Source organism: Haplochromis burtoni, unplaced genomic scaffold, assembly GCF_018398535.1.
Source record: "Haplochromis burtoni strain Fernald_Lab_line unplaced genomic scaffold, NCSU_Asbu1 Contig_12, whole genome shotgun sequence".
Lineage (NCBI taxonomy): Eukaryota > Metazoa > Chordata > Actinopteri > Cichliformes > Cichlidae > Haplochromis > Haplochromis burtoni.
In genome coordinates this window covers 4,475,968-4,490,023 of record NW_024582373.1, presented here as the reverse complement: position 1 = coordinate 4,490,023, position 14,056 = coordinate 4,475,968, and the positions used below count along the sequence as shown (strand labels likewise).

Genomic DNA, 14,056 nt, shown 5'->3' with positions numbered 1-14,056 from the left:
GAGACTTGGGGTTTAGTATCTTCCCCAAACATAATTAAGCATGCAGACTGGAGACTAGGGCAGCCAGAGACTGAACCACCAACCTTCCAATTAGTACATGACCTGCAATACTTCCTGGAAGTCAGCCTTCCCAATGTTTCCACAGGTTATTATTTGGATATTCAGTCCTGAATATAAACCTTAAGGATGCTCTGTTATCCTGATTGTTGCAAGCGCTTAATTTTTTGTTTGACTTCATTCTGTCTAAAATACACATAGCTATATATTTTGATTGGGTTGGGATCTGGAGAAATGGGTTCAGAAGGTGCAAATCCTCAGGTGAGAAGGATCCTGCCAGAGCCTAATATTTTAAAGGTTTCTTATGCTACTACCTCGTCTTTCTAATTATCCCCCGGTAAGAGGATTAAGGTCAAAAGGACACCACAAGCGCAAAATTTAAATTTCATCTAGTGGCAAGCATGCCGTGTTACTGTAATACACAAAAACAACAAGGCTTTAATGTTTCACACTCTCTGCTGTCACTTTACATTTTATTAATACTTTGGCATGTACACAGACCCTGCGTCAGAAGCTCACATGACGCGTGTACTACGCCGGTGTCTGCAGGACATGTGCGTGCCCATGTGAGTTATATGTGTGGGGGGATGTGGCGTGTAGAAACCAAACACACCCCGAGCTCAGAAAGGGTCACTGATGATCACCTCGGGTTTCACTCGCTAAGTTTCTGTTTAACATTTGCTTCATTTCCCCTGTCAGAACGGAGCCGTGTCCCACGAGAAGACGAGCAGGAAAAGTGTATCAGACGGGGAGATTATCAGAGCAGAGTGGGTCTTAATTAATGACTCTGTGGAGGGAGGAGCAGGAAATGTAACCCTACCGCAAGTAAGTACAACTCTCAATGTCACGAGCAATGTAGAACTAAAAGGATTTGACTTAATGTGATGTAGATATGTGTTTGTGTGTGTACATGTATACACACAGTGTGTATCTTTGAAGGGTCTTAATTAACGTAATGTAAAGTTGAATTTGGTAAGCTGACATTCACTAAAAAGGCACTATCAGGAAATTAATTTAAAAATGAAACGACTGTCCAAGGTGTGCGTGTGCTGCTTTTCAAATGTGACATTTTAATTGGACTCTAAAAATACAAGAGTTCTAGTGTCTATAATGAGTACATTTCAGTCGTGCTTTTGCAGGGGGTCAGATGGTGTTTTCATCAAAGTAATTTCATAAACCAGCCACAAGCTTGTTACAAACGCTATTTTGCAGGGGTAGCATTTTTGGTATATCTGGGCTTTTAAGAAAGTGGAGGGAAAGTCCATTTTCAGTAATTGCTTCCTGAGGTGTGAATTTTCACATAAGACGCAGGAAAGAAAACGAAAATAAAACCAAACCCCAAACTATCTTTTTTCTTTCTTTTTGTTTTTCAGTCGAAGACTTCTCCAGCTCGTGCCAGCCTCTCTCAAACCAAATCCTCTCTTTCAATCAGTGCCCAGTCTCAAAATACACCCAACCACGCAGCCGCAGAGACGGCCTCCATGGAAACAGGCGCTGATAAACACAGGGACATTTCCCAGCAGCAGTGTCACCACACCTCCAGACATGTTGAGGTTAGCTTGGGTTGCTGTGCAAATAGAACGCCAGGGTCAGAGGACATATTAAGCCCCGCAGACTCTGGAGACCTGCTTCCCACATTGGCTTCTTCCAGGGAGTCCATCCTCTCAGATGCCTCGGACAGAGAGAAGAGCTGGTCCGCCGTGCAGCTTTCCTCGGTCACTTCTCCTGCCTCGTTAAGCCGTACCATTTCTCCCTGCTCATCCGTCCCCTCTGGTGCCTTCACCCCTTCTGTGATCCAGGTCAAGAGGCACTTTCTTGCTCCAGGCTCTAGTCTGATCCACATCCCTCAGACCTGCTTCTCATCCTGTGAGAGCCTCTCCTCCTCTGTCTTCTCCCAGAACCCTCCTCCCCGGCATCGGCCTCCTCTCACCCGACTCTCTCTCCTCACTGCCATCCTGAGAAAAGGTCGTCTTCCTGTTCTGTCCTCAGCGCTGCAAAGACCTTACACCCCCTGCTGGCCTGTTAACCCCGTAACACTGTCCTTCTGTAACGCGTGCTCAGCAGCCTCCAGCGTGGCCTCCATTCCCCTCGAGTTTTCGTCTCGGTTCTCCTCACTGGCATCTATAGACGTTCAGAACCACCATTGCAGGGAACCAACATGTCAGTCAAATGAGCTCAACAGAACGTGCACGCCATCTCAAGTGCAAAGACGCTCAGAGCCAGTGAATTTCACGCTACCCCGAGCTCCTGTATTTTGCTCAAACTTCCTCTCTGCTTCTCCACCAAAGCATGAAGAAACAGTCTGTACAACTTCCAAAACCTTGCCCCTCACACACATCTCCATATCCAAACTCCCTGAGCTGAAGCCCGGCAGTAATCACACGTTCTTCAAGGGCAGTGCGGATAATAACCTTAAAAAACTCATCTCCCCGTCCCCCAAACTCATTAACGAGCCACAGACTTCCACGCCCCAGAAATGGAGTCGCAAGCCAAATTCATCTCTCTCAAAGCTTCGTTGGCTTTCTCAGCAACTGAGATCTTCGCCTGTCTTCCCCCCTCATCCTGAGCCTTCTCACTCATGTGCAACGATTTTCCCCGCTCGTGCTGACACAGCATCACCTCTCCCTCCTCCACGAAATCCCACAGGAAGGTACGAATTAGAGAGGAGCCACTTCGACCCCACAGGTGCCACACATTCGCAGGGCATTCGCAAAGCCCCCTGTCTGTCGCCTTCCTGCTACACGCCCATTGTTTTTTCTGGATGGCCATCACCCACCAGCTCTCCCACACCAACGCCCTCTCCTGCTCCACCAATCAGAGATCTCACCCCTTCCCCTTTCTCCCTGCGCTCCACACCCTCACCAAGGCCGGGGAGTGGAATATCAGACTACAGTGACAGGGAGGGTAAAAAAAGAAAGGTAGCCTCTATCTGTGCCGTGTGCATGACTCGTTTAAAGTGAGGATATTTTTTACTGTGTTCCCTCTGACATACTGTTCTCACATGCTGCGTGGCTAAAAACAGACTTCTCGCACTTGACATGTGGATATCAAGCGGCATCGTCTATGTGGAGCTGATTTTAGATGTGTCTTTTATCCATTTGTCTTTGTCAGTGCTCATTTGTTCCTTTGCAACAGTTTCAAGTGCACTTTTCCAATGTCTAAAAAGGTTTTTTTTTAAAGCCGACATTAACCGAATGGGTGCAAAATTCAGAGTATTAACCACCAGGAATTCAATTTATTTCGAGCCAGCAGGGGCAAAATAAGTTGATAACACACTCATCCAGTTTTCTTGCCCGTCGGTGAAGGAAAACTAAGTTTGTTCATAATGTAATCCATCAAACAGGCCTCCTCTGCAGCAAAGTGATGTAGTTTCCACAGGCTAACACACTTCGGCTCACACTGCTGGGCAACTCTGAGTTTGACTGTTTTGCATGATAAGCAGCCAGCACTAACAGGAGACAGAGCATGCCTATAAAACAATTTCCACCAGACTGTCTACAAAGTTTATCTTCAATAAAATTTAAATTGTAATTACATTTATATTCATATTGTTTGCTCTTCTGTCTCCAGACACACAAAATTACGCTAAGCTACAAATCCCTCGCCGCTATTCCCACAAACACCCTGCTACTGGATCAGCAAGTGAGTTCATTTCTGGCTCTAATCCCATTAATTTGCCTTGTTAAATGGCAAGCCATACAGTACGAAGCGCTAATGATGCAGCCAGTGTTGCTATGGTGAGCATGATGTGAGTAATTTAAGATAAATCTTGAGATGCACTAATCAGATTTAGAAACTGGAAAAAAAAAAAAGACATTTTGTTCCTTCATTTCAGAAGGACTTAACAGCAGCTGCAAGGACAGTACTTCTTAAAGCTTTATTAAAAGTCATATCATGCTCAGGGAGACATGAAAACACATTCACACCTCTGTATGATACATGTAGACGAAGGAGTTATGCCTGTGAAGAATATAGAGTGGATCAACAGGAATTGTCTGGAGGAGATGTAATGAATTGCGTGCTATTGCTCCAGTGAAACCATTAGTGGTGGAGGGGAGCTCAATTTCTTCTCTCTCTTTGCATTCACAGGCCATAGATGAGCAGGTCGAGAGAGAAATGAGTTCCTGTGACACGCTGAACACAGGCATCGCATCAGACACCCACACTGAGGTACCACAGCACACATCGCCGCCGTTATTTACCGCACACGTTGCGAAACGGCATCAATAAGTCTGTGCTCTCCACAGATGTGCTCGCCTGCTCAGCTCCGGCAGCAGTCTGAGGAACTCTATGCCGTCATCGATGAGATATTGGCAAATTCCATTGCTGCAGTGAGTTTGGTGTTTTATTTCACTATTAATATGAAATTAAACAAGTATAAATGTAGTGCTGAAAGTCACTTAACAGGTTTCTTTTTTTAATCCTTTAACTCCAACACAACCCTGCCACTGTAGTCCACCAGGTCATCAACAACCAACAATGGTCTGCAGGTAAAAGATCTCTTTAACAGCATGTGAGCTATTTTCCTTTGAAATTTTTACACCAAGATATTATCACTTTAAAACTAAGAAGTTGGAGGATTAAACACGTTACTTAGCTAACAAGTATTTTAATTTGCAAATAATGTGAAACAGGGAGGAAACGTGGGATCTGATCCCACAGTGAAGTACGCACCTGTATATGATCATAACCTGTCTTATTTTCTGATTTCTTATCAAAATGATTAAAACTGTATTTTTCTGAGATTAGCATCGTGCTGTATCAAAGACATAAAAAGCTTAACCTGGCAGTAAATCCAAAAGTATGGTCATTTTTCCACAAACTTCTATTAAATTGAACTTGAGTTTGTTGCCACATGAGTCACTGCCGGATCCTATTATACAGAATGCAGCTTTATTTCAAATGTTTCACTCTCGGAGGCCATGTCATTTTTTTTTCCATACACACTTTATGCTTAGATGGAGCATGTCTTTATACTAACCTAAGGTGACTGGCTGCTGACTCCAGCTTCATATTCAACTGGGACACACCTGAGAATGGTGTCAGATCAATCTTTGGCCCAGTCCCAGGTGAAATCAGTCACAAAGAAGTTTATTTATCTCCAAGGACACTGCTGCTCGCAGTCGTCGTTCACAGGCTCAGAATCGCTTAGTTTTTCCTCGTACACAACTAAAGAGCTTTCAGTCACTACAACTGCACTAAATCGACTCTGTGGAATCTTTTAAAAGAAGCAGTTAAAAACATTTTAGACTAAACACGCCTTCTGTTGGGAATTCTATTGATTGCATTTTATGTCTTTATATTGGCTGCTAAAATGTTCTTATTTATTTGACTCTTTTCCTGTTGCTCACTGCTTTGTGACTGTCTGTCTATGGAAAGTCTTAGCTTACCCTGCACTGGCTGATCTGATTGTTTTCTTCACTGGAAGATTGCAGCAATCAGTTTATATGGAAGATGTCAACTTGTCTGCAAATACTCACCAACCTGCTCACTGAGCAAATTGGAAACAGAACCCATTTGCAATCATCACAAAAGCTGCCCCTTTTGAAACACGTGGGTTACAGCTTTTACTTTGAAGGTGAACATCCTCCGTCTGTAGTTTCACATTCTTTTGCTTGGTGGTTAGTTAGCGAGTGTTTACAGACAAATGGCATCTTGAATACAAACTACAGATGACTGTCTGCTGGTGACCAAATCAATCATGAGCAGATTCTTGGTTTGCCCCCCCCCGCTCTGCAAATGAGTTCCCCACTCAACAGCCAGATAGACAGTTTCCCCTAGCGACTGGTAGTTTCCATGAAGGTCACTGGCTGTTCTCTAGGCCTCTGGGACTAGTGGTAGCTGACTGTGTCTTTGTCAGCTACCACTCTGAAACTACATCATCTTGTCCAGTTTGTGATGATTAACAAAACTTAATTTTTTCCTCTTTTTATCTTTTTTTTGTCTTTCTTTTTGTAAAAACTGTTAAAAGTTCACGCTGCAAATTTTGCACACACAGTGATGCAAAGCTGACTAAAGCGTTGTCATCTCAGTTCTTTAGTGCAGAATTTGTTTAGGTCAATAAAAAGCAAACGAGTAAACACATGCTCTTTGCACCCAGAATAACAATGCGAATCAGTGTCATCATTTTGCATCCTAATTGCAGTTTCATCATTTTTAAAAGGAGCAGGCAAGCAGCTTTCACACAAAAACACACCCAAAAACAAATAAAAGAGAGAAAGAAAATGTATATTTGTGTCTATATATAACTAAAAGTGTGAACCATTGAAGTAAAAATGAAATAGAAAAGATAAATAAAGAATTGTAGTAGCTTTGGAACTGAAGAAATGAGTCCTCTGTATACTGTTTTACTGAAGCACAAGCAGGAAGTTGGATAAAAGTGAATTTTAACTATATGAGCACAAGAAATGAAAGGACATCTGTCCATTATTTATCAAAGGAGAATGCTTCCTATAGTTTGCAGAGAAAATGAGTGTGTGTGTGTGTGTGTGTGAGAGAGAGAAAATGTCATCCATGGGATGTGTGCTCTTAAGCTAGATGCTTGTGTAAACTCAGCAGGGGGGAAAGTATTCATGAAAACATCAATTTTTCAATCGCTAACAAGAGAAACTGTGTTGTGTAACAAGAAAACATGTTAAATTCAAGTCTGAGAAAATAAAGAGACGCGTTCTGGAGAGACCATGATTCATGTTCTCCAAGGACTTCTTTAGATCATTTTTTCATTAATTTCTTTTCTAAAAAATGACCATCACAGTTACAAATGAATGAGTCGTTTGATGATTCTTTCTTTTTCCCTGACATCCAGCTTGTGTCATTCAGTTTCTGTTATTCTTCTTCATTTCCAGCCAAAAAACTCATCATTTTCAAAATCGTTGGGACGTGAAACCAAATATGTGAGTAGAGGTCAGGTAGTTTTGCACGTTGAATTAAAGGCAAATGCTTTCTGTTTTTCTCAGCTTTTACCCCACAGGATAAACAACCTGCTGCTGACGGTGCTTATTCTCAGTGTTGTTCAGATGCTTTTATTCCAAAATTCACAGGACATGGCGAGCAAATCATTTTTTCACTGTGAGGTGTTAGGTGAGATATTTTTCATCAGGAACTTGAAGGTGGCTCGGAGATTTTCCAAAACATTTGCTCTTTGAATATTATAAAATAGAACTTGCCAAATTTCAACCAGCTTCAAAAAACTTGGTGGCACAGTGGTGCAGTGATTAATGTCGCCTCACAGCACAGAATTTGAATCCGAGATTACATGTTTTCCCAGTGCCTACAGTGCGTGGGTTCCCTCTGCTTCCTCCTACAGTCCACAGACATGCATGTTGGGCTCACTATTGATTCTAAATGGGCTGTAAGGTGTGCTCTTGCACTAGGACAGCAGGGATAGACTCCATCCTCTCGGTCTGCGTTTGTACTGAGCTTCTGACAGATTTCACAGTTCACCAGGAACACGGGTCATTTATAAAGTAGCTTACTGCATAAGTATGCACGTATAAGAGGTTCAAAACAGCGTGCTATCATGTGTTGAAGCTACTCCAGCTCATAGCAACAGTTTATTAGCAAGTTCACAAATAAAACCTTATTCCTGGGTTCATTAAACTCCAATTTAAAACTTAATTTTCCTCTAAATTGTATATCTTCTTGCATGAACAGAATAATTTTCCGTTATTTTGAGTAAGAATAATTAATCTGATTTGCAACCAGATGTTTATGTATTTATGCTATCATAAAAACTCAAAAATAAATTACTTCTCCCAGTTGTGTATGCTTTCTCTCTGATGGCAAATATCATAATTAATTGAAAGAGAAGAAGGCGGGAGTGCTTTCGGTTATCAGTGTTTAACTTTTGTGAGAGGCATTAGTAATTGTGTTAATATTTCTTTTTTTCCTCTAACTTATTTATTCAGGCATCTTTATGCAGCTTGCACCCATCCGCCGACGTGGAGAGAAAGCTGCTGGGTCGCAAACAGGTACACATTCTTTATTTGATCACGCTCCTTCATCTGCTGAATTAGGAGAATTTATGAGCTACTTATCAGAATTAATTCCTTTGTGCTGTCAAATGTCTGAATTGTATTATCCAGACAAAACCGGTCATTCGCCCGATGACGGCCATTCCAAGACTGACAATAGAGGATAAAGATGAATTTCATCCAAAGCCCTTCAGGCAGTTTGCCAGCAAGCAGACCTCAACTGACAAGAAAAGGGTAAGCTTGTGGCATTCAATCAGTTTTTAATTTAAGTGATAACAAGACTTCGCAGTCTGCACAATCCTCCACATTGACTTGAAATGTGTCTCGTTGGTGCCAGTTGCACTGAACTGCAACTGTCAGACTCACAGTAAAAATAAGCTTCCAGAAACTACTCAGACTATATTCCAATCTCCATATCATGGATAGCATGGATACTTTTTTTTGTACATTTACAGTACAGAATATACATCCATCAGGCATAACATTATAGCCACTGACAGGTGATTATTTCTTTATCGTGGGAAGTGGTTGGGATATATTAGGGAGCGTGGAGTGAACATTTTGTTCTTAAAGCAGGAAAAATGAGCAAGCATAAGGATTGAGCGAGTTTGAAAAGGGTCAAACTGTGATGCTAGATGACTGGGTCAGAGTTTTCCCAGTCTGCAGTGGTTAGTACTGTATCTGTTGAAGGTGGTCTAAGGAGGGAACAGTGGTGAACCAGCAACAAGGTCATGGGTGGCCAAGGCTCAGTGATGCACGCGGGGAGTAAATATGGAACAGAAGAGCTACTGTAACTCAAACTGTCAAAAAATGTAATGCTGATTCTAAAAGAAAGGTGTCGGGACAAACAGTGCATCGCAGTTTATTGCGTATCGGGCTGCATAGCTGCAGACATCATGCGGATGGCCCAGTGGGTTTGGCACCACAATGAAATCTGGGTAAAAAAGCAAACCAGTGGAGGCAATGTGATGCTTTGGGCAAGCTCTAATAGGAAGTCTTGGGTCGCGCGGGATGTGCTAGGTAAACAAGTTCAACCCATGGAAGTGCCACCTCTCTTACGAGACTTAAAGGATCTGTTTCTAACATCTTGGTACCACAGCATACCTTCAGGGGTTGAGCGGAGCCCATGCCTCGACCAGTCAGCAAATGAGGGACCAACATGATATTAGGCAGGTGGTCGCAATGCTACGACTGACTGGTGGACATTTCTAGATTCACCATAATATAAAATCACTTCAAACACAAGAAGACAAAAAGTTTTAGAAAAAAGACAAATTCTGGTAAAACTTCTGAACTTGACCGTATCCTATCTCTCGCCCTTCGTTTCCCTGAAGACACAAGGTAATTTGTCTAAAAGCTCTTACCAATTTTCCTTATGCTGAGAAAAAGATAACAAACTTGAACACCTTTGCCTCTATTATCAGTGTAGATACCGGTTCTTGTCTTCCTTTGTTGTTTGTTTTTTTCATACATATACATATATTTTTTCATACATACAAAGATATTTGTAATGTTTCCCCTCATCACTCTGTCATCACCCGGTCTTGTCAGATTCTCTTAGGAGTCCCTTTCCTTCACGAGCCACTGAGCGTCGGGCTTGTTTCCAAACGGTCTCTTTCTCACATTAAAGAAAAGTGAAGTGATGCAGAAAGCGGTAACTGCTTCACTCAGCATCATGCTGGACGCCCAAAAAGCCATCTTTTTAGTGAAGTGATTTTTCAAAAGAAATTCACTTTTTTGTTTAAAAAGTATTGTGGAAAAAACATTAAAGCAGAAAACATAATTAGCTTGAATGTATCTAACAGGAAAGACTGTGGGGGAACACGTTTAGATATTACTGGAGCATGGATAAATGACACCTGATCAGTCCAAACTCATAATCATTCTCTGTAACAACTAATAAACTGTCCTGCTAACTGGAAATGGAGTCAACCTGGTAATGGCTTTCATTTCAATCACTGTTAACATTTTCTCTTAATAGTGTGATTGGGTTTTTGTTGCATCCTCAGAGACATGACTCCATTCTCCTTTTTGCAACTTTATTCTCCTCAGTTCAGTTTTGGAGTTTACAGGCAGCATAGCGTATCATCAGCAAAACATTGCTCCCACATCTCAGACACTGGCTTTATCCCAATTCAGGGTCTGCAGCCTTAAAGTACGCATTTCAAGGCCGATTACGTCACAGCGGCGCGCCGAAGGCTGTCCCAATTCAAAGGCTGCTCGAAATGCGGCCCTGAAATGCGTCCTTCATTTCCCTGAATTTTAAGGCTGTGGCAGTGTAGACTTCGTGGCCCAACATATCCCAGAATGCATAGCGCGGCGGTGGGTGTGGATAATTTTGCCGAAAAAAAACGGCGGATGAGGGGCGGCCGAAGAGTAAACTTTAAGTAAGTACTGAATATTATGTCACTTATTTATGTGCAAATGTTTAATAACGAAGAACATTAAAACATTACTGTTGGCCACATGTCGGCAAAGTTATGTGACATTAGTGACGTTTGTACTAACTTGGTTTTAAAGCCTTTACTTTAAAATATACGCCGTTCAATAGCTGAGCTTAATCTTACAGAGAATGATCAAAGCTCATGTAGAAACAAACAAAAATGAACAAAAGATTTTCTCCTTCATTTCTGTCAAACAAAGCTGTATGACACGTTTCCAGCTGTTAGTATCATGGTTGCTAGGCAACCTGGGCAGCGCAACGGAGGCTAGACCGTCCCATTTCACAAGCCTCGCACTTCCGGCCTTAGCGGTCTTTGAGTACGCGGCCCTTGAGGATCGTTGAGGCTGCGTATTTTAAGGCTGCAGACCCTGAATTGAGATACAGCCACTGTTTGTTTTTCTGCGCTTACTGATGACATCACACGTCTGAACTCTGACCTCCTGGAGTTAGTAAACTACAAAAATTAACTAGAAATGTGTCCAAAAAACAAAACACAATTAAATAAGAATAGTCTTTAAAGATTTTCCCAACGATTCAGAAAAATGCACGTTTTATAACTACTTTTAGAGCGCAACATTTTGGCACAAAAAACATTTTAATGAGGGCTTTTTTGTTTTAAAATATACCCCTTTATATTGTCACACATTAGGAAGCTTCATTCTGTAAGCTTTCCAGGGTGGCGACTTTAACCTAATCTCCACCTAAAAGTTGATGACTCCACACTGTATTTTCTGTGCAATTATTCCTTTAATGGTCGGTTAACTTTAAAACATAACGATGGGTCATAATTTCTGCCTGCACAAATGGCTTATGACCCACGGCCTCTAAGGGCTGCAGTAACAGCTGTTAAAATATGCAGATTTAGACGGCTTCCCAATTGGTTTGTTACATTTGCAGAAAGAGTCATATTCACCATCCGGCTGTATGCTGTTTATACGACTGCTGCCATTTAACATGCTGCTGTTGTTTACCCATACAAACACCCACATGCTGCAGCAGATTGTGAAGAAAAAAAAAAGGTAAATGGCCTGTATTTGTATAGCGCTTTACTAGTCAAATATGTAATAAAATATTAATTTCTTCTTACGTTTAGGTGTGGGACTTGGAAGGAAGTATTTCACATTTTGATTGTTCCTGCAATTATGTCACTGCAGCTGCAGTCAGAAGGCTCCAGCCACCAGTAAAACAAGCAAACAAGAAAAAGATCACTGTATATAAAACTCAGCCATTAGCACATTTGAAGAAAAAAAACCTCAACTTTTTTGTTTAATTAGTACTTCCATTGAAGCATTGTCTAGAAGGCTACAGGCGGTCCAGCGTGTCACATTCATCCAGTTATTCTAATGGTGTACTGTGTTGGTACAAAAATAGGATGTTGCTGTCTGCCACAATACTTTCGACAGGGTGCCTTTTTGGTCAATTTCAGCTGTCATTTTTGAAGACTTGTGGCAACAACAAGCAGTTGCGTCAGTCTGTATTTATTGCCACATAACAGAGGCAATTTCTGTGACTATTTTCAGGGTGTATCTTTGGCTCTGTCGCAGAGAACGGATGCCCCCAGCTGTGACTTTTGACAGCAGTTTGGAGTTTTGAGGTCTGGCTAGCATTTATGATCAGAAGTGTGCAGTTGAACAAATTATTATATCAGCAAATTGTGAAAAATGAAACATTTGACATTTGAAAATGCTACTCACAGACCAGATTTATTGTATTCATAAAGAGAATAAAGATGCTTTCTTATAGTCACGCAGAGAGGTGTAATGTGGAAAACAGCAGACATCACTCTTACTTGACTGAGCAGCAAACAATGTTAGTTTATTGTCCTCTAATCATCACACAAGTAGCAACTTCCAAAATGGCAACCCATCCATCTCCCTCTCTGTCGTCCAGCAGTCCACCTACACTTTCAGACCCCGCCTTCTCATTTCAAACTGGCCTATCAGTTTGAGGGAAAAGAAAAACAAAGAAGATTCATTTTCACAAATAATCCTAAAATTATTATTCATTTGGCTGCCACAGTGGTTTGAACTGAGTGACTTAAGCCAAACATTTTGTTTATACGCTGGTGCACAGAGGTGTGTTTAGCACTCATTATACAACATTTTAAAAACCCACCATAGGGGACATGGGGAAGCTTTCTAACACATATGCATTCCTATTTGAATCTGGTCACCAGAGTTTTTATATTGTCGTAATCTGAAATAGGATGACATTTTTGATTGTTAATTTGAGTTTAGTGTCAGTCATTTTCCAAATACAAAAAATAATAATAAAATAAATCAATTTTTGCAACAGAGGTTATTACAGACTTCAGCAAAAAGAAAACAACAAAGAAGAATTTTACCCAATGTGAAATGGAGACACAAAAATCACAAACTGAAGTAAAACTACAGGAGGAAAAAGACCCTCTTAGAATGTCAACAAATGGTTCTGACTAATAACACTACATTAAACTACAAAATTACATTAATTTATACAGGGAAAGTATACACAATTGAGAATGTTAACAATATAAATTTAAAAATATGTTAATTGTAATAAATGAGATAAAATGCATGATTAAATTTACTACGTGTTTAATTATTTGGAAAGTTTGTGGATGATAATTAGAGCATACTAATATGCAGCAATGTGAAAGTTTTCACATGGCTCTCTATAATCCCATGAAAAACTAAGCAGAACCCATAATTTAGTAGCTACTAAAACCATCTTTAGCAGAAATAACTTGACTTAATTCTTTTTTGTATGATTTGTCAGTCTCTCACACTGTTGTAAAGGAATTTCTACCTGCTGTTTACAATGTTGCTTCAGTTCATCGAGATTTGTTAGCATTCGTCTGGAGGTCTGGACTTTGACTGCATAATTGCCAAACCTGGATTCTTTTCAGGCTCTATGATATAGATTTGCTGTTGTGCTTGGTATCATTGTCCTGTTGTATGACTCAGTTTGGCCCAAGGTTTAGCTATCAGACCGATGACCTCAGAATATTTTGGTATACAAAGGAGTTCACGGTTGACTCATTGACTGCAGGATGCCTAGATCCTGTGGCTGCAAAACATGCCCAAATCATCATCGCTCCATCACTGGGCTTGACAGTTGACTGAAGGTGTTTGTGCTGATATATTTGCTTTTCCCCAACTATGCATTCTGGCTAAACATCTCTATTTTGCACTAGTCTGGTGTTTTGTTAAATTTTACTTTGCAAACCTAAACCGTGATGCTATTATTTTATTCAATTCAATGAAACTTTATTGATCCCAAAGGTTGATCCCGAAGGAAATTGGGTTAAAATTGGCTGTTGACCTTTGCCAGCGCCATCTTTCCCTCCGACCATATGTACATTACACAACATCACATGGGGAAGACAGGTCAGAGAGGTATAACAATGGAAAATGCACAACATGAGGTAAGACGAGGAGAAAAAAGGACTCCCCCCAGGCTGAGCTCCAACAGGGAGATCAGTTTGAGAACAGAAAAAAAACACCTCTGCACATAACAAACTCTTAATACACCAAAGAAACACATGACAAGCAACAGGGATGGGTAAAGGGTGAGAGACAGCCAGTGTAGACAGTGCATCCGG

General features: G+C 41.1%; 1 protein-coding gene across 3 annotated transcripts in view; it reads left to right on the top strand.

Moving 5' to 3' along the window:
- LOC102296123 (muscular LMNA-interacting protein) overlaps positions 1–14,056 on the top strand; it is a 37,300-nt gene that overhangs the window by 14,054 nt on the left and 9,190 nt on the right. For 2 of the 3 annotated variants that reach the window (XM_005915529.3, XM_005915527.2), the window contains 9 exons: positions 757–882; positions 1,431–2,975; positions 3,628–3,699; positions 4,147–4,227; positions 4,305–4,388; positions 4,512–4,547; positions 6,903–6,950; positions 7,965–8,027; positions 8,142–8,264. In XM_005915529.3, the coding sequence (XP_005915591.1) occupies positions 757–882; positions 1,431–2,975; positions 3,628–3,699; positions 4,147–4,227; positions 4,305–4,388; positions 4,512–4,547; positions 6,903–6,950; positions 7,965–8,027; positions 8,142–8,264 (2,178 nt within the window). The remainder of the gene's footprint in view (positions 1–756; positions 883–1,430; positions 2,976–3,627; positions 3,700–4,146; positions 4,228–4,304; positions 4,389–4,511; positions 4,548–6,902; positions 6,951–7,964; positions 8,028–8,141; positions 8,265–14,056) is intronic. The other variant, XM_005915528.3, reaches the window with a different exon arrangement.